This window comes from Scatophagus argus, chromosome 23, assembly GCF_020382885.2.
Source record: "Scatophagus argus isolate fScaArg1 chromosome 23, fScaArg1.pri, whole genome shotgun sequence".
Classification (NCBI taxonomy): domain Eukaryota; kingdom Metazoa; phylum Chordata; class Actinopteri; family Scatophagidae; genus Scatophagus; species Scatophagus argus.
The window spans coordinates 11400750-11421676 of record NC_058515.1 but is presented as its reverse complement, the minus strand read 5'-3'; the positions used below and the strand labels follow the sequence as shown (position 1 = coordinate 11421676).

Here is a 20927-nt window from a genome sequence, read left to right as displayed (position 1 = left end):
TTTGAATTTCAGGTTGTGATGGTGATGAGGACCTGATTTCCATGGTTACATAGGATGGTGTCAGCCCAGTCGGATTATGAGGTTTACCCACTTTGGTGTTGAAAAGTGGGGCGTTTGCACACCTGTGAGTGCACCTGCAAGACTGTGAGTGAGTCTCTGCACTTGCAGTTAATGACACTCTGGGCCACATGTTCACGCTAAAGTGAAAAAAATCATTTTAGGATTTTGGTCATCATAATAAACCATACAGGTAGGCCAGTGCAAATGTTCTTGCTTCTGTTTGGGGAAATAAACATAAAACTTAAGGACATATTTTAATACACTATAAGTTTGAAAGAGTTACACAACCAAAATGTGAAGAATAGAAAATAGAGAAATTCAATAACCTCTGACAGTAAGCCATGTTAGGGACGTTGCATAGCGGATTTACGACACTGTAATTGAGCTGCGCTGACTCATTCGTCATTTACGGTAAACCAAGAATTTTGTCAAGTCATTGTGACTTGTTTAAGCTCTTTTCCGGCCCTTGAATAAGCTCGTTTAAGAGATAGGTAATAAGATACAGCAATAAAGAAAATAATTATATAATAATGTAATTAATTATGAATACACTAATGATCATATCGTCGACATAGCCAGTATATGTCTGTATGCCTATTTTGGCAGAAAGTCAGTTTTATCCATCCTTAAATCGATAGTCGAAACAAAGGATTTCAAAAACACGCAGAAACACTCAAAATGAGTCAAAATTTTCCACTTTCATATTCATACATTATCAACTATTGGCAGACGGCAACACCCAACAGTTTCAATCCATGTTGGTGTAAAGTTAGGAAAATTAAAAATGTGGCATCCCTGATAACTTTTAAAATAAACGTTTGCATAACTGAGAGCTCTTAATAAGTGATACTCGATTACAATAAGTAATGCACTCTTTGTGAAATCTTCACAAAATTAGATTTTGATTTCATAACTTCACATGAACAGCAGACCATAGCTTTAACGTTGCAACTCCGACCACCGTTTCCATGCGCCTAACAATTATACACTTTTATTTTTAAAGCAAAGCACAGCGACTTCCGCTGTGGTTGGGACTACGGAAGAGTTACTTGACGCAGCCGCAATAAAAGCGCGGTGTATGTGGCGAGGGGGGGTATTCCCAAATTTGTCTGCACGTTGTTAATCCTGAGACACGTCCATTCAACAGTTATCATGGTTCACCAAGTGGAAGATCTGGTAAGTTCTCGTGCCTTGTTTACTTTCTAATCTCCGCTATTGTCGCTGGTTAGCAGACTGTTTTTAGCTCTCTAACGGTGGATGATGTGGTGTTTCCACCGGCCGCGCAGCCGCGCACCCGTTTCCCTCTCTGGTGACTCATTCTCCACATCAGAGTTTAATATCTGGGTTTGGTTGGAGGGGATTAAACATAAGCCACTTTAAAAGCCTTACTGGTCATATTATCAAAACAAGGTTACGGCGAGCCGAATGAAGTACGTGAACGTGCGATTCATCGTGGATAACGTCAGGCTCGTGACGTTAGCCGCCACCGGGAGCTGCTGGGTACTTGTGTCGTCTTACCGGATCCCTGAGGCGTCAGATATGGAAACCGCATAGCCTGAATCTAATAACTTTAGATGTGCGTGGGGCTGTGATGGCCGTAACAAGTTGTGGCTAACGTGAAGGCTACTGGACAGCGGGCCGTCAACAGCAGGCCGTGGCCGACCGCTGGGCGCACCGTCATGTGTTCTCCATTAGCCAACATGTTGTATTGTCTGGAGTTTATAGCCGGGGGCGCGTGGAGTTTGCCCCGTTTGATTGTTTTCTGATTTATGATAACATACTTAAAGCCACACGTTGCGTTCACGTAGTGTGCAGTCAGTGGGAAAAAAGGTTACATAACGATGTAGGTTAGTTTAATAATTATTAAACAGAGTCGCTAATGTCGTCTGAACGGCTGGAGTCTTTCAAGGTGTTTTCTAAGATTAGGACTCACTTGGCTCGGGCTGGTCCTAGACACAAATTACAGACATACTTCTTAATTTATAGAATAAATGATGAGGAAAGATGCCATAAAAATTCTCTAGCTCTAAAATTAAAAAGGAGCCGTCAGTGAGAGCAACAGGAGGAGGCAGAGACGCTTGATGTCAACAGATAAGATGAACTACAGTGTGAAATAAACAACAAACGGCAAACTGAAAGCAAAAGGAAATGTTTAAATCAGCAGGACCCACAGACAAAATAAATGGTGATCGTGAGACAAACAGCCAGCGATGATTAAAACAAATTGTATTTAACTTCTCAGATATAAGCTGCAATATTTGTTTTAATTTCCCTTTTCTGTAGGATGAGTTCAAGAAGATCCTGAAGGAATCAGGAGACAAGCTGGTGGTGGTGGACTTCACAGCCACATGGTGTGGCCCCTGCAAACAGATTGGCCCATTTTTTGAGGCAAGTGGATGTCAAAAAGCATGGATTGTGTTGGTCTCATTTTAAATCTGAAGATATGGGGTATTTGACATTCAGACACAGTAGTCGCAGCCTTTCCTGAGGGATACGCGTCGCTGATGGGCAGCAGCTGTGGCGTCCCTTTGGAGAGGGAGACTGTTGCTCAGGAAACCTCTTGGCAAGCTGTTCCAACCTCGAGTACGAAGTACCAGGTTAACTGGAACGTTTTGTGTCCGTAGCGAATGTTGATAAAGGGCAGAACTGAGATTTCAGATTTTTAGACAATGATGCGTGTTTTCTCCCTCTGTTATTTAAAAGCGTGGTTGGAAATGCATCGGTTCTTCGATCACATGTCGTATGTGTCATGACAATGTTGACTCTCGCTGGTTGACTTGTTTGCAGGAGCTGTCACGTCATTCTGAAAACAAGAACGTGATTTTCCTGAAGGTGGACGTGGATGAGGCTCAGGTAACCGTGTGTTTTCCTTGCTTAGTTCTTTTTTTGTTTGTTTGTTTGTTTGTTTTTTAAAGCGTGAAGCACCATTAGGTTTACTGCATATTACACACATCTCCTGTGCCATCACGCCTGCACTGGTGAAGATGGTTCAAAAAGACTGAGGATTGAAAAGGAAACTGGTGTTTTGTGAAGAGAAGGATGAAAGTGATTGTCTCTTTACTGGTTTTGTGGTGTGGGGTCACCACATGTATGCTACTCACTCCACCAGGCCATGTGACTCCACCACTGACACCGTGTGACCTTAATGGCATGGAGTTTTGTGCTGCGACATAAAATGCTGTGGTACATTAATAAGCACAAATGTGCAGTTGATTGCGCCTGCTCCCTCGCATTCATGCTTTCACTCGCTCAGACCATCACACACACACACACACACACATACACATACACACGACCTCTGTGACTAATCCTATGACTAATATATTTCACTGAAACATTTAGACATACTGATACCCAAGGAAGTTGCCAAATTGGCAAAGAGCCTGACCAAAATGAAAGCAGAAACAGACAGATGGGACTCCAGCCCTTTCATGAGACTCGCCCAAACAACTGACTCTGTAAAAGCGATCTTACTCCCAAGGTTTCAAACTCTCCTTGTAGAAATTTGTCCATCATACATCACAGTTCTTCAAGCTGTTTTTTTGTTTGTTTTTTTTTTTTGTAGTTGTCGCAGTTCTCAGTGATCATATTGATAAAGAACTGTACATTTTTTTTAACGCTTTTTCAAAACCAGGGACAGGGTACATGTGGTCGACTGTCACTACAGGCGGTTAACCCGCTTAGTACATTTGGACAGAAGGTCTACAAGTACAGCTGCAGTATTACTGCTGTTATTACTGTACTTCACGTGTATACAAGGCAAAGCCTGTTTCACACTCGACGCTTCACACGTGAGTCGGTCGTTTTGGCTCGTTAGCCTGGAGAGTCGGTCCACCTTAATGTTTGTTTCTTTTGCTCTTTTCAGGATGTGAGTGAGCACTGCAAGATCAGCTGCATGCCCACATTCCACTTCTACAGGAACGGAGAGAAGGTGAGCACTGCATCAGATATACAGCAAACATGGACATTGTCACCTTTTTAGAAAGTTGTACTGCGTTAGCAAACAGGACAGATTTGCTCCCAAGTTGAACGTTCAGACTGCAGCCTGCCTTCTTCATTCGAATGAATTCGGAGTTCAGTTATCAAACTGAAACTAAATGTACTCCAGTTTGACTGGTTATGACATAATGCTTACATAAGTAACTGCCGGCTTCTATAGTTAAACTTGATCACTGCCACGGAGTCCAAAAAATTTAAAGCTTTGTGGAGTGCCAAGGATGAAGCAATGAGCTTTTTTATGTTTAATGAACAGTTTTTGGGTTCTAAAACCAAAACAATGACTGAAACAAGCTGCTGAACCTCGTTCACGAAGCCATTTGAGCCACATAAATAGCAGAATGTTTTCTGAAAGCTGTTAATAATCGTCTTGTCTTTTTTTCCAGGTGGGCGAGTTCTCTGGTGCTAACAAGGACACGCTGAGGGAGAAACTAGGAGCTTTAAGAACATAAAAACCACAGTAGACTGGAACCATTTGTACATGCTGTACTAAGAAATTCCACTTTGTCGTCATGTACAGTAACCATTAGGTCTTTTATTCCACACTGGCGATATTAATTAATTCCACTCATGTATCCGTGACCTCCTGTAGTTCTGTCAGTCCGGCGTATGTGTTGACGTGTCTTAACAACAGACTGAAATTTGGTCAAAATCCAATGACTACAATTGTTTAATTCTGTTTTTATGAGAAATTGGTCTTGGCTCCTGAACTCTTTGTTACATTATGTGTCCAACATTGTGGATTTAACAAATAAAGATGAAGACACTTTTTTGCACTCTGCTTATTCACACCTGAATGCACCAAGAGCAAATGATCTGACCAAAAAGAAGGCATTTAATGGCATTTTATGCTTTAATAAAAATGTGAAGAATAGTTTACACATATACATTGAACAATCACATCAATAGTTTTTACACATCGTACAAGTATATAGCAGCATATGTTTAATACTGTTGAGTCTCTATATGAAAAAATACAGCTTTATTTTACAAAATGGTTCTTGCTTTGCCTTTTGCAGAGAGATGAAAATGAACGGTTTACAAGTGTGCCAGTTAACTATACAATAATTCCCTTCATAGGACGATTCACATGGAGCTGAATGGGATCTTTTAGAAGTGATAGTATCCTGATTTCCTCTTCCTGCAGAAAGGAGAAACCGCAGTCAGTCATGTATGATATTCAGGCTCGGTCTGTGGCTTTTCTTTCATGGACACATTGTAACGAGTGTTGCTCTTGTTATATTTGCGATGGGCCGTTCACAGCCGAGTGATCAGTTTGGTTTGCGGCTGCTGAATTCAGAAACTCTGTTCTGCATTTCAAAGTCTTCACTTACATTCCAGGATGAGCTGTCAGGCTTCATCAAACACCGTGTTTTTTGTTTCGCTAACTGAACTGCGTGCAACTCGAGCTGAGGACGCACCTGCACGTGGCAGGCAGTGTTCCCAAAGACGCAGTTATCTCGGTTTCTAAGGGCGCTCCAGCTAAGACGGGGTGTAAAAGCTTCTGAAACCAGGATATGATGTTTACAGGAACAAACATATAATGAAGCAGTTTCTCCTGTATGGTTGGTTATTATACCTAACTTCCTCATTGCTACACTGAAAACATTTTCACAGAACAACCTGCAACAAAATGGACGCAGTGATGTAAACTACGTCACGAGAAGGTAGAACTGAACAAGGTGCTCTTGTTGGACGACTTTTATGAAACTTAGGGAGTTTGTTTGCTTGGTGTTTCTTCGCACACATTATTATGTGGCAATGCACAAAGAGAGGAACTTTGAGCAGAGTGCAAGATTCCTATAACAAATTTGTTTTCTTTTTACAAAGGTGGGAATTTCTATACTAATAACCTCTGCTATTTGTTCCTGTAATTATTCATTAAAGCATTTGGAGCTTTGCTTTGCACCTTTTGAGGAACCTTTCTGTGTCTCTGCTTACCTGGAGCAGTCGTGTCCACTCCACCCCGCACTGCAGTGACATCTGTCCGGCCTGATGCATCTGCCTCCATTCAGACAGGGCGATGAACACACAGCTGTAGGCACGCACACACAGAATCATTACTGTGAGTATGGGTTTTCAGAAGCACTGAGAGAGGTGGAACATGCCTCCCTTCTGTCTTAATCAATCCAGATGCCAGACTGCATCAGCACTCACCAACAAACTGCAACAAAATGCATATTTGATAAAGGAAAAAATGGTGGAACTACCCTTTACAAGAGCGCTGCTCAGTGTGTTTGTTTTTGAGCTTTCAGAGCACAAAACCCGCGACACGCTGTCACGACAGACAGATGGTTAAGTGCTCTTCTCTTCTTCGTGTCATCCATTATCATAAAGCAGCCATTAGTGCTGCCCCGATAAGAACCAGTAGAACAAGAACCAGGTGGTGAAAGAAAGGAACGTACGACACAAGGAAAGAAAAATCACTAAATGAAGCAGGAAACTGGATCAGAACGTTTAGGGTGAATTTGTCCTTTAAAGTCCCTTCCAACACTTGTCTTCCTGGCTGCACTAAACCCTCACTGCAGGTGACGGAGGGAACGCAGACGAGTAAAACCAGCATTAAGCTCATTAAGGATTTCTTTTCTTTCTGTTTAGTAATTCTTTTAGTTTTTTCCTCCTTGTTTCTTTCTAATATGATGCTTTGTTTTCAGTGCTTTATGTAAACTTTTTTGTTAGTTAAAACAGAAGATAAGATGACCACTTAAAAAGTTACTGAAACAGTTTATAAGAGCAGCAAAACAAAGTATTTTAACTAACATGAAAACACTTAAGAAGTATCTTCATGTCAGTGAAGCAATCAGACAGGACATGATCATGAAAAACTGTTATTTATTTATTTACAATTAAGTGTAAAAGAAGGAAAACAAACCCCCACTGGTGATCCCTCACTTAATGTGTTCACCCTCAGAGAACACATACGTAACAGCCTAAACATATGAAATCATCACTGACTCACGCAGGAACTCACCGCTGTGACAGCGTGTGCCCGTCCACCCCGTGGGACACTCGCACTGGTAGGGTGCCACGCAACGGCCCCCGTTCAGGCACGGCAGGATGCAGATCGCTGGCGTTAAAGAGGAGAGAGGAGCGTAAACAGGAAGTCGTGTAAAGTCATCGGTCTTATTTGTTGAAACCCCACACACTCATTTTGAAAGGCAAGATGTTTGTAACCGCAGACCTTCAGAGAACCACATTTAAAGAATTTCCCCTCGGGAATAAACAAATGGATTCTGATTGTGATTGAAGTTATCCAGTACTTGTGTCAAGAGCAAAGTCGCTCCAACAGTATTTCACTTTGAAGGCTCAGTTTGTAGTTTAGTTTACAAATGTTAAATGTGAAGTAAATGTAAAGTATAACTTCGGTGCTGAGTGAGCAGGACACAAAAACAACTCATGGACAGTGTTTCGTGGGCGTGCAGAGAATGAACGACATTCTCAATTTCTCAGCGACCATTGTCTCCGGATGCTTCATTGTGTGGTAAAACCTGCTTAGCAAGCAGGTCGGACTCCCTGTGTGTTACTGAGCGCTTGTCGGATGGGAGCTGCGACACACTTGGGATCGCGTTCCCGGGGGGTCGATTTTTGATGGCTCAGTACTTACGCTCCTCACAGAGTCGGCCCATCCAGCCCTCGGGACAGGAGCATGTGTTGGGCCGCTGACACACACCTCCGTTGTGGCACTGCAACCAACACACCGCTGAGGGAGAGAACACACACACACACAAAGGTATATCACAGACACATTTTCATACTTCACACACACAGAGGAATGAAAGGCGCTGAACGTTGTCAGTTCCCTGCCACTGAAACAAGAGTTAAAGGTTTGTTTCTTTGACATTTCATGCATTTAAACAAAGGCAGCACTTATGCAGAATAAACTGTTCAGAGGAAACCGAACAAAGACACTGACACAAAGTCCCTGTGTGTGTGTGTGTGTGTGTGTGTGTGTGTGTGTCTGTGTGGACACGCAGACAGGAACAACGTGCAGCAGCTGCTGAGTAAAGCCTAGCCTGGATCCAGCCCTCGTTTTCACATGTAAAACGAGTGAGAGTCCATTTGAATTTCATGTTGCATGCAGCAGTTTCTCTTTCTCTTTAAAGCCCAGATGATTAGATCCCCCGATCTGCTCTTTGTACCCGTGTTTTGCAAATGAATTCCACACACTTCAATTCATTTAAAAGGTGCATCACCAAGCCTTAAATCTTCTTCAACTGATTGTCAGTCTGTGATACAAACTTCTTTCTAGTTACCATCAATGATGATTTTCAGTGATTTTAAAAGATAGTGTTTGTCAGAACTTCCCACTTTTGACCACATTTGTTTCCTGTTCAATAGCAGTGCCTTTTTTCTTGCTCCTTATATGATCAACAGTTTATGTTTTTTTGTGGTGATTATGAAAAAAAGGATTTTTACTTTGAAGGCAACTAATAGCTATCAATCAGTCGATATGTCTGATCTTTAGCACAAGATATCCTAAACATGCACTGCATTCTGGTCAAATGAACCTGCTTTCAGTTGAGAAACTGATAGGAGATGTTGAGAGCTGAAAATGTCTCAATTGAAGACCAAACACCACCAACAAAATGGATGTGAAATGACATCCAGACTTCAGATGCACTAAAATAGTTTTTGACATGATGTCACTTTATATGTTTTTATCCAAATAATCCACAATACACTAATAAAAGCCTCTGATTGTTTTAAAGAGCAGTAACCTGACAGAGGGTTTGTTCTTCCTTTACAGGGGCTGAATCCAGGCTGTACTAAGAGCTCAGATGTGAATATTCACAGTCACAGAGGAGAACAAAGTGTCAAACATTCACAAGAGGAGGCATCGGCAAGAAGGAGGAGATCCTGTGGTGAAACTGCCTGTTAACTACTTAAACCACATGCTATCTCAGGTTTAACTGGTATTGAGCAGAAGACAGACAAGCGATCATAGCAACATTTCTTGGCTACTTCACCTATTTCCACATACTGTGCACATGCGACGGGTGTAAACCCAGCAGAAGTAGTCATCGGAGGACAAAGAGAGCAGGCACAGAGACGTTAATAACCTCCAGACAAAACCCTGTCTGCTGGGGATGAGCAGGAGCAGTTCTGAGAAGAGTTAAAAAGCTGAGGAGTGGCGTGACGTCAGGTACTCAAGGGACAGCAAGATAAAGCAGGAAATGTCCGGGGAAAAGAGGGGGTGGGGAGTTGTCCCTCTTGTTAAACACAGAGGTGTGTTCTCTCTACCTCGGCATGTGGGAGGCGGCGTCCAGGTGCCGTTCTCCAGACACCTGCTCCTTCCGACGCCCTCCATGGCGTAGCCGCCAAAACACGAGTACACCGCCACGTCCCCGAACTGGAACACCGCCCCACGCACCACCCCATTGGCCACGTGGAGGGGGGGGCCACAGGACACCCCTGCACAACAGCCCAGAATGGAACGACCCACGAGTTACTCACTACATGTCTTTTGTCTCCTCTGCCTAAATTATCGTCTGTCTGCTGCCCTCAATTCTCTGACAGGCGGCTTCACTGAATGTCTTTTGTTTGAGCAAAGAAGAAAGTTGTCGTAAGTAAGTCTGCAGGAAGTGGACAACTGAAAGAAACAATTTCCAGTACAGTAGAGCGACTGAATAATTAGAATAGTTATTTTTTTTAGGCCTCCCATCCTGGTCCTGGTCTCTCCAAGAAGCTGCTTTGTGTTTGGTGTTTGACACTCTTGTACCAGCAGTTAAGGAAGCAGCAAAACAAACAACAACCTCAGAAATGACAAACAGGAGGTGTCATCAAGAACTAAAAATGATGTTTGTGGAGCTTCTATATTGTACTGCAAGGTGTTCGTCTACCCTTTGTAGGAAATCTGTGTCCCTCGAGTGAAATCGAGCTGCATTTACCTGCATTACCAGTGAGGACAGTGAATTTCATGCTTGATAATAGCTTTCTCAAAGAAAATTCCCCTTAAGATGAAAACATGGCTAAAAAGCATTGTGGTAAACATGTATATAGTAGAATTAACATCATGCGAATACACACAGAGAGCCTTAGCAACATTAAGTGCCATTGTGTTACACACTGAGGACAACTGCACCTAAGAAAGATCAGAGGATTATGGGACAAAGGTTGCCATAGCAGCTGCAGAGGTGCCCGTAATTAGTCCAGCAAATAGACACCAACACGGCGTTTGATGCGTTTGTTTTGATAAAAGCTCAGCGAGAGGCAGACAGCAACAGACAGAAAACAGTACTTCAAGCTATTGGGTAGATTTAAGCCAACAGCCATGCAAGAGTAGCAACAAAGAGGGGAGCACAGAGAGATGAGATGTGAAACACACCATTTTTTTACTTAATTATCTCATGGATTATGATTATAATGATTATGACATTCACTACTTTGAGTGCAGAAAATCTTTACATCCTTTGATGGATTTACCTCCAAACACAACGAGATCACATGACTCAAATTTCAGACTGATCGAGGAAAAGCAAATTTATTAGAGCAGAAATTATTGTTCATTTCTGAGGCCAAAAGTGAAAGATTTTTCAAGTTCACTTCAAGGGCAGCTCTGGGATTTTAAACCTAGGCTCTACATTTACATTTCTTATGCGTGTAAATGATTCATGCTTCCCAAAGGTTTGGGAAATGGCCTCAAAACGGCAGCTGCAACAAGGCTGCAATGGCTGCAACAAAATTCTTTGGGGCAACTCCAACAGTCCAAGTCTCATTGTGAAATCTGGCAAGGCCTCAGAGGGAAGCTTCTCACTGAGTGACACTGGGATTTTACTGTTTAATAAAAAGGTCTGTGTCTGCATGGATCCCCTCAGTAATGTCATCAGACAGAATCTCAGCCTGTGATCTTGACATGCAACAGTGGCATTTTCCCAAAGTGAATTATTCAGTGTCTTCCACCTACGTTCACACACAGAGCTGATGAGGCTCCAGGTCTGGTCTGGTCTGCAGATGATGGTGCCGCTGCCTCTGATCTGCTGACCTTTGGGACAGGTGACACGGACTGACTGTCCGACATGAAACACCCGCTGGGAGCCGTTCCCACTATCGTCCTCCCTCCACCCCGGAGGAGCTGGGCAAGACTTAGCTGTAAGGTACAGATGCATCAGGTTTTCACTAAATTAAGCTCTTTTTATCAAGTTTGCACACTTAATCTATTAGAAATACATAAGTATTATGTACTTTGCGATAATCTTTTTGTCCATGTGTAGAAACTGGGGTTGATAAATAGTGAAAACATCTTTAAAAGTAATTTTTCCAATAGCACAGCACCACAGACCTTCATCTCTTTTATGGTTTGACATCAACGGCCACAACACATGCGTGTCTTACGTTAGTTTTACTTTGCAGCATGTAAATGTTCCACAGATAAGAACACAGTAAGCCAAGGTTTCATTTTTACAACCATCCTGACGAAACACAAAAAATTATTCCAGTGAACTGTTGACTCACTGTTTGGGTAAAAAGTCAGAAGGGCTCTTACTCACTTGCTCTTTTTTCTGTTGAAACGGAGGATGAAAACCAGTGATGTTGCAAAGATTGCGGTGCGGTGTGTAACATGCACCCCAACCATTGCAAGAGGGTTTTTTTTTTTCATGTTGGCGAGGTGTAAAGAAAGCAGACAGTCGAACGCAACAGGAACCCAGAAATACAAAGTGAGACGCAGTGGTAGGCAGTAATAAATTCACTAATTCAGTAATCTGTTAAAGGTTGACTATGCAGCATTTTCCTCATAAACAATACACAAGCGCTGCCTGTGTTTTGTTATCGATGACTGGGGCGTTTCTGAGCATCAACCTTCGGGTGGATGGCGTGAAGCACGCAGTCGTTAAGAGCGCACAGCGTGTGAGGTCGAGACTGAATAAAAACAAACTGACCAGGTTACATCACATCACATCACACACTGCTCTCTACGTAACCACTGATAACGCTTTATTTTGGTGATTTAATGCTTTGATCTCGCCGATGCTGCTCCCTCTCTTTACTTACTGTCGAGCTTGCTCAACCGCCGCTGCTCTATTTCGACTTTTGAGCTCGGGAGCAGCAGCCAACTTTGAAGGGCGTGTTTACAAAAAGCAAACAAACAAATCCCATATAGCATACCTAAAAATATGAAACTCCCCTGTCATTTACGTGCATGTTGCTGTTCACCCGCGTGTTAGCGTTTCTGTGTGTGTGCAGAGTTTCTCACGTTGGCAGGTGGGGAAAGTGGAGCTCCATGTGGTGCCCCCAAGACACACCACCAGAGGCTCTCCCACCAGGGTGTAGCCTTTATCACACTGGAACTGCAAAGCGTGTCCTGTGTTCAGGTTGTGTTCTTGCACTTTGCCGTTTGGCACCTGTTTTGGGCTGCTGCAGCCCTTGGCTACTGACATGAGAGAGAATAATGGAGAATAAATGATTCAAAAAGACAAGCAGAAAAAGGAAGAAACAAACAATTATCATAGCGCGGTGGAGTCACTGTACCTTCGCACGTAGGCCCTGGCAGGCTCCATGTGCCATTGGCCAGACACATGACAGTCTTTGGGCCAACTAGCTGCAGGCCGGTATTGCATACATAACTGGCATTGTGCAGGTATGCTTCTCCTGTAGTCTGCACCTGTGCATTCCTTACTGTGGGAGGAGGGCCGCAGGGCTGTGCTGCGCAACAGACAAGCATAAACGCGTGGGAGAATTAAAGAATGTGTGTATATTGCATGACATTATGAGGAACTCAAGTCATGCCCTCCATACCTTCACCCCACATAAAATCAAACTTGCCTTGAGGGTTTTCTGAAAATGTTTCAACTGGAATAAAGATTGTGGACATCCAAATCTAAAAATCTTCATACATGTGAAAACAGACATTAAGTGTGGGGCGTCAGTCTTTGATCTTAAGGCTCAAACTTGGCGGTGAATATTTGACTCTTTTCCTGGTCTGTCCCTCACATGTAAAAAGACCTACCAACACACACTGGCTGGGTGCCGCTCCACGTCCTGTCTCCCTGGCACGTCTGGATAGAGTCTCCCTGTAACAAGAGAAACAAAGTGTAAAGTTACAAGAACAGCAGAGTTTAGCCAGTATTGATCTGCAGCAATAGCAAAGAATGTGATACAATCATCAAGGTCCATGAAATAGATTTTTTCACTTTAGACTTGGTACATTGAAACCTTTTTTTTACAAAATGATATGTCTTCAGTGTAAGAAAAGGCTCTTATTGTAGGCAACATTCCAATTGAGGAGACGAACATAACAGTGAGTATCAGTGTATAAGGAATAGAATGACTCAGCTCCTTCTGTTTGCTCTGTAAATACACGCTCATTGATTGCCGAGGAGAAACCATGTGACTTTCTATAATCTGATTGTTAGTCATAGGTTAGGCCAGGCCGCCTGTTGTTGGGACAATGCAGGAAGGGAGCTGACAGACATTTTTGGATACTATCACACACAAATACATTTTTTAGGAATTAATAAACCTGGGAAAAAACACAATGTAATACAAGCAGCAAACAGAGTGATTTCCATCATCCAAAATTTTGTTTTATTTGATTTAGTTTTCCAACACAGCTGCGTTTTGTTCAGACTTTTCTTGGTTGTTTTCCCTGTGTTCCCAGGTCAGGTCATTCATTAAACTATGGTTTCAAATCTTTGCTGCTAAACTAACAAACTCTACAAAAGGAAATTTGGCCTGATGAGCAGCACCTTCATCTCAAAGCCTGGCAGACATGAGTACATGACGAAGTCTCCATAGTTGTAGGTGTCCCCCTCTGTGACACCATGAAGAAGAGGAGGCGGTTTCTCGCAAACCACCAGCTCACAGGAAACTGAGGAGATACTTGGCGCCCATCTTCCTCCCAGCTTAGCACACAATACAAGAGAAAGGACAGGAGAGTGCCACATTATTCACGGTTTCTAATTGACATGTTTGGTAAAAAGGAGAAAAGAAAAGTGCAAAGTGTTGCTGTTGTAAAGAAGAACTTCTTCATAGGTTACTGTAAACATATAGTGGCTACTTCCTCAGACGATGATGATTCATTAATATTTTATAGGCCATACTCAAACAGTCTACAACAGCAAACCGAATGAAATATTTCTCATCTGCACTAATTTTCTCATCTGCAGCTGCCTGGGTTGCGCTGTCAAAAGAATCTTAGTCTATTATATCACAGCAGTGCACAAACAGGGACCAAAAACATTTTGTTAATCATTATTCAACCAGATAGTCACATAAAAACTATACTAACAGTAATAATCAGAGACAAATTGACAAATCATTGACCAACATGCCTCCTACCTGGCACTCAGCTTGTGCTGACGCCTGCAGGTAGAAGCCGGGAGAGCAGGAGAGGGTGATGGTGCCTCCAACAGGAGTGAGCTCCTTCCCAGTGATTATCACATGGGGGATGGAGAAGTTGGTAGGTAGCACGCAGGGGCTGGGGTGGCAGCGAATACTGTGTTTGGACCAGGTGCCGTCACTCTGGCACGAGAGTGAAGCCGTCTGTGTGGCTAACTGGTATCCATCCTCACATCTGGAGAGCAAGAAAACGAAGAAAGCAGTGAGAAAAACAGATTCTGGAAAGATGTCTAAGATAAGATTCTTAGATAAATACAGAAAAAGACACAAAATGGAAAGGCATACATTCTTTTTTACACTGAAACTGGGGTTAAAAACACAGATAAAACACAAGCTCATAGGCAATGTAATTGGGCTTTCATCAAGATCCCCAATAGCGCACAGGAAATGTGATAGCTAATGTCACTCAGAAATGACCATCCCCAATAAAAAAAATCAAGGTAAACTAATTATTAGTAATAATTACAGTATTTACCTGTATGTGATTTGATTTGGGAATGTGAAGGTGTCTCCCACCACCTGAGCATGGGCTACATCTGGAGGTTTTCCACAGTTCACAGGCTCACAGCTGATTCTGGGTTCCCCCCACCTCCCGTCTCTTCCACAGGAGAGGTATGGATACCCCTTTGGCTGGTAGCCAGGCCGACACCTGTATATAACGGTGTCTGAGAAGGTGGCAGAGCCGCCCTGCTGGACAGCGTTAGGAACTGTAGGCGGGGCGGCACTACACCTCCCCCGGCCACACATAGGCACACCGGGGCTCCACACCCCTCCCTTCTCACACACAGCCTGAGAGGGACCCAGCAGCTTGTAACCCTCGTCGCACTGGAAATGTACTCGGTCTCCACAGGCACGCTCATGCCCAAGAACCACCCCGAATTTCACCACGGGCTGGACACAGACGCAGGGTCGGCACTGAGGCACGGTCCCCACCCAGAAGCCTTGAGCAGAGCACCGCAGGATGGGATCCCCGACTACCTCATAGCCTTCGAAACAAACATACTCCACCACGTCATCGTAGTTGAAGCTGGAGCCATTCAGGAAGCCGTGACTGATGTCCTCAGGTGGATCACAACTTATGATTTCACAGCGTGGTGCAGGTTTGTCCCAAAGTCCATCTGATTGACATACACGCACGGGATCTCCGTTAAGTGTGTATCCCTCATCACATTCATACTTTACCTTGCTGTTGAAACCAAACTCTGACCCCAGCACACGCCCATTGGGTATTTGTGAGGGTTTGCCGCAATGGGCAGGCACACAGGTAGGAGAATCATGGCTCCAGGTGCCATCAGCCTGGCAAACACTGATGGATTTCCCTTTTAAGATGAAACCAGTCTGACAGCTCAGTTCTATCTCATTATTATAACTGTACTCCTCTCCTTTAAAAGTGATGTCACTGGGGACTTTAGGAGGACCGCAGAACACTGGCTCACACCCAGGCTTCTGTCCTTTCCACTTGCCATCAGCCTGGCAGATGATAGTGTCACTACCCTTTAGGACAAATCCAGGACTACACTCATAGCGCAGGATCTCAGGATACACATAAGCGCCTCCATGAGCTGTGCCATTAGCGATAGCGCCTGGGTCGCCACAGGAAACAGGCCGACACACTGGGGCGTCATTAGTCCAGAGTCGACCTGATACACACTGCCTCGCAGACGCCCCCTCCAACTCATATCCTTCCTCACACGTATACTTGACCATACTGCCAAGGGAGGCATCAGTGACATTCACCCAGCCGTGCTCTGGATTGGGTGGTGTTTCACACTCTGCAGGGACACAGGATGGGGCCGTTCCATTCCATCCCCCATCCTCCTGACACACCAACCTGGTTGGGCTTGTGAGGTCATAACCTTTGTTGCAACGGTACTCGATTAACGTCCCATGAAGGAAGCTCAAGTCCATAGGTGAGGCTAAAGTTCCAGTGTCTTTAGAAACAGTTTCAGTGCCTTCGCCCAACTGCATCACCCTAAAATATTCCCCAAAGTCAATGTGAGGAGGCAGGCCGCAGTCTGAGTGCACGCAAACAGGAACAGAACTGGACCAGCCAAACTCCTCACAGGTCAGATGGTCCTGGCCTACAAGTTGAAAGCCAGGAAAGCAGCTGTAGAAAATTGTAACGCCGAAACTGTGATCCTGGCCCTCTACAAATCCATTTTCAATAGGCTGGGGTGGAGTGCAAGACATCTGCACACACGCAGGTGGCTCGATGTCCCACTCACCACTAGCCAGGCACTTAAGAGTCTCTGGGCCTTGAAGGCGATAACCCCGGTGACAGGAGTAGGTGGCACTGTGACCAAACTGGAGCTTTGTATAAACTACTTTCCCACTGGCTATCTGTTTAGGGACTGAGCATTCAATTGGGCGGCAAGAAGGTACACCTCCGATCCAGAGACCCCTCTCTCCACAGAGGATGGTGGAGTTGCCCACTAAATTATATCCAGTTCTACAACTATACAATGCTTTGCTGAGGTACATCAGACCCTGGACATCAACGATACCATTAGAAATCTCCACAGGCTGAGGGCATTCAACTGGAATGCACTCTGGGTAAGGACTGCTCCACTGCCCACTTCCTAGACAGGACACAGAGCCTTCTTTTCTTAAAGTAAAGCCATCTATGCATATGTAGCTCACCATGGAACCGAAAGGGAATGGGGCAGAAGATGAGGAAGGGCCACCAAATGACACTTCAGGCGGGGGGCCGCAAAACACCTGCTTACACACTGGGAAGGTGTCGTTCCACTCCTGGGATGTAGTGCAGCGGAGGATCCGGGCCCCCTCGAGGATGTAGCCATCCTCGCAGGATAATTCTACTGTTCCAGATTCAGAGTCCAGGCCCTTCAGGACCAGGTGGTTCTCCTCCAGCGGTGGCTCTGGACACTGCACAGGTGAGCAGCGTGGACGCCTTGTCTTATCCCACCTTCCGTACTTCAAGCAGGTCCAGGTGGCATCCCCAGCCAGCTCGTAACCCTCATCACAGACATACTGCACTTTTCTGCCCACCTGGAAATCAGACCCCTTGTAATGTCCATGGACGATGTCGGGAGGAGGGTCACAGGTCAGAAGGACACAGCCGGGAGGGTCATTGTTGGACCACTGCCGGTTAGCTTGGCAAACTCGCTCTGGACGACCAACCAGTCTGTATCCTGCATTACAGGCATATGTTACCTTGCTGTTGAAGGTGAATCGACCTCTGCCCTGTAGGGGAAAAACAGAGGGGTTATATGATTGAACATATTTTTAATCACGCATATAAACAATTATGAAACATGAAAAAGGTGTGGGTGTTTTTACAGGATTAAAAAGTACGATTTATCAGAATTAAACAGTCTAAGTCCCAACAATTTCTATGAAGTTTATTGAAAATATTTATCATTATTATGACCAAAGTACAAATTTCTTTCCAGGAAACGTCTTGGAGAATTATTACACTTAATGAAAACTAACAATTTAGAATGGAAACAATTTTTTGTCAAGGGATCATTGTAATTTGTTTATATAATGTGACAGATGGGCGAATTAATTTACACATCGATTCACTCATGTGATCATCTCTCAGTACTGTCTGCATGTACCTCCAAGAATGTGTTGGGAATAAATCAAGGAATGGTGAAAAATATAACATAATTGGATTATAGCACCATGATATTATTTCACTGAAAGTTAATTAATGATAATGCTGAAACATTAACCACTAATACCAAACTGGAAGAAATTCTGATTAGGTGGTATCTCTGTATAAGTAAGGAAGATGTATTCCCCTTTATATTTTATTTTTTATCAATATACCAAGGATTAATGTGGGCAGGTGTATTAATTCTGTCACTGCTAACCTGGATATATCCATTCTTGAGTGCAGGAGGTAGGGGGCAGGACACAGGTACACAGGTAGGCAGAACTCCTCCCCACTCTCCATTGGCCTTGCAGGTCCTCCTCTTCTCACCTCGGATCAAGAAGCCCTTATCACAGCTGTAAGCCACCATGGCTCCAAAGCTGTAGTTTGTACCGCTCACATAGCCCCGATCGATGCTCTCAGGCCTGGAGCACCTCACCGGCACGCAGCCAATGTCATACGGCGAAGGCTCCCACTCTCCTCCCATCAGACATCTCAGTGTGGCTGTGGTGTTGAGCATGAAGCCTTCCTCACATTTATAGCTCACTTCAGTGTTGCTGGCATATTTCGGTTTGTTGACCGAATCTAAAATCGCATGGGACAGTTCAGGCGGACGTAGGCAGAAGTTTGCAATGCAGCGAGGGGCCTCCATGCCATCAGGGGGGGCCCACACACCCTGAGCATTACACACCATCTTAGAATTGTTGCCAGCGGTGTATCCGTCTGTGCAGTAGTAGTTAGCAGTGTCTCCGAACAGCTGGTGGCTCTCGTAGGGCTCAGCATGATCGATGGCGGGCGGGGGGCCACAGGAGCGAGGGACGCACTGGGCAGAGCTGTCACTCCATTGGCCACTTGGCAGACATTCTCTGGTCTCTGGGCCAATCAGAGTGTAGCTGTGAAGAAGATAAAGATTCACACAGGGTTAATCAGAGATTTTCTGCAGCAAATGTAAAATAAATAAACTGATTGTCTAATCACTCATTTACAAACATGGTGACAGTTGCATGCTAATAATCCTAGAAAAACTGATTTACACAATGTTAATCTGACAAAGTATTGATCATATATAGCTCTTCACCAGCTCAAACTGGATGAATAACCAACATGTGAGGCAATCATGGGGCTTGTTGTCATTTATTTGCCTGCTTGTCTGACTGTTTTACTGACTGCACTGTTGTCGTAATAACTGAGTAGACATCAACCACATTTACCCTTCTTTGCAGACATAGTGCACCTTGTTTCCCAGTTCATAGTTCTCTCCTACGGTCATGGCATCTCTCAGGGCCGGAGGCTCGCTGCACAGGACGCTCACACAGCGGGGGATGGGCCTGCTCCACTCCCCTGTTGCTTCACAAATCACTTCCATGGAGCCCTGTGGTCTTCGCACCAACACACCACTTAGTTTACAAACTCACACTGCTGCAAATACAGTGTCACAGAGATTTATAGAAGATAACTTGGGAACAATGGACTGTGCTGAGTCAATAGACTGAACACGCTAGCGCTAACAAAGATTATTTGTTGCAGCTGCAGTGTGACATGAATTTATTCTCCCAATTAACTCCTGTGCATTTGGAAATTAGCTTCATACTGTTGTATTTTGTTACACTGGGCAATTTTATTGTTACTTTAGTTTAAAGTCAACTTCATTCTATTAATCCTTCAAAAAACTTGTAATAAAACAAATCAAAAAACATAAAATTGTGTATTAAACTGGCATGTATTCAATCAAAGGATGGTCATTTATCCATACCTGTATCCTTCAGCACAGGTATATGTGACAGTAGACTGGTAGGTGTCTGTGTCAAGGGTGTAATCAGCATTTCCAACAGTTGGAGGTCGCCCGCAGGTCACTGGGTGGCAGGCAGGTGGCGTCCCGCTCCATGTCAGGCTAGCAAGACACTGGAACTCATACGGGATTGGAGGCAGGTAGCCCTTCATACAGCTGAGGTGTATGAAAAGAGTGTGAGACACAGAGATTAACTCCCAATGTTTTACTTTTTCCCACTGTCATCATTACAACATGGTGTTGCAGAGGATGCAAGTGATACCTGAAAGTCACCTTGCTTCCATAGGTGAAGTTGTTTCCCTCCATGACAGAGTTCACTGGAATAGCTGGTGTCGGGCAGGAGAGGGCTAGAGTGCAACATTACAGAGACGATTAGTGACTGCAGTTTTCCACCGACTAAATGCAAGTGTAGCTTCCTTTATCCTCAGAGGGAAGATACATGTTTCTATGAGGAGAGACGAGCTTAGTGAATCCTTTAAGTGTTATTGATTTAATGTAGATTAGATTTTGGCAAAGAATTTGTCTAGGATTAATGACCTATTATAGAGGCACACAGGAAAGTACATAAGTGGACAGAAGCCAAATAGGTGCGACGGAGAGGCAATGGTGCATGAAGGAGCACTCCAGCGATTACACATCACACTTCAAGTGAGAAACTTGGGGAAGATACACCAAGGTTAACTTCACCAACATACACAGAAGTGATATCACAATAGTGTGGCTGCACACACAGTGAACAATGACTTTGTCTTCTCTTTTTACTTTATGTAATGTTTATGTTGTTAAACATAACAACTTTGTGGTTTCCACTTCTATTCAGCAGATTTGTGCCTGATAGACGTCTAGCCTATTCCCTCCTCTCCCTCCTCTCTGAAGTGCAGAGACTTGCCATACAAACATTTGTTTGCTGTGAGTGTTAATGTTTTTATGGGCAGGTGCCCTGGGATGCATTAAGATTGTAGGACAGAACATCAACAGAGAACTATGGACTTCAGACTCACAAAGGATTGCAGGGTGAGCTCATATCTTTCAAACTCCACCCATGATTTTGTAATGCAGGATTACTTTCTCGAGCATAAGACAGGGAGACTGAAACAATTCAGTAATCTTAGAAGGCAACACAAGAAA

General features: G+C 44.0%; 2 protein-coding genes across 8 annotated transcripts in view; one reads left to right on the top strand and one right to left on the bottom strand.

The window, feature by feature from the left end:
• Positions 1–1080: 1080 nt before the first annotated feature.
• On the top strand, positions 1081–4825 carry txn (thioredoxin). Its single transcript, XM_046381543.1, has 5 exons — positions 1081–1236; positions 2344–2448; positions 2848–2913; positions 3926–3991; positions 4443–4825. The coding sequence occupies exons 1-5, from the start codon at positions 1213–1215 to the stop codon at positions 4506–4508; spliced, it is 327 nt and encodes a 108-aa protein (XP_046237499.1). The 5' UTR covers positions 1081–1212; the 3' UTR covers positions 4509–4825.
• svep1 (sushi, von Willebrand factor type A, EGF and pentraxin domain containing 1) overlaps positions 4676–20927 on the bottom strand; it is a 96492-nt gene continuing 80240 nt past the window's right edge. For 5 of the 7 annotated variants that reach the window (XM_046381528.1, XM_046381532.1, XM_046381530.1 and 2 more), the window contains 16 exons: positions 20062–20146; positions 19764–19955; positions 19222–19389; positions 18231–18903; positions 14867–17595; positions 14332–14566; positions 13740–13895; positions 13001–13064; positions 12523–12696; positions 12248–12424; positions 10961–11143; positions 9298–9468; positions 7661–7756; positions 7028–7123; positions 5998–6091; positions 4676–5197 (listed from right to left, as the gene is read on the bottom strand). In XM_046381528.1, the coding sequence (XP_046237484.1) occupies positions 5167–5197; positions 5998–6091; positions 7028–7123; positions 7661–7756; positions 9298–9468; positions 10961–11143; positions 12248–12424; positions 12523–12696; positions 13001–13064; positions 13740–13895; positions 14332–14566; positions 14867–17595; positions 18231–18903; positions 19222–19389; positions 19764–19955; positions 20062–20146 (5324 nt within the window). In that variant the 3' untranslated portion in view covers positions 4676–5166. The remainder of the gene's footprint in view (positions 5198–5997; positions 6092–7027; positions 7124–7660; positions 7757–9297; positions 9469–10960; positions 11144–12247; positions 12425–12522; positions 12697–13000; positions 13065–13739; positions 13896–14331; positions 14567–14866; positions 17596–18230; positions 18904–19221; positions 19390–19763; positions 19956–20061; positions 20147–20927) is intronic. The other 2 variants (XM_046381529.1, XM_046381534.1) reach the window with 2 other exon arrangements.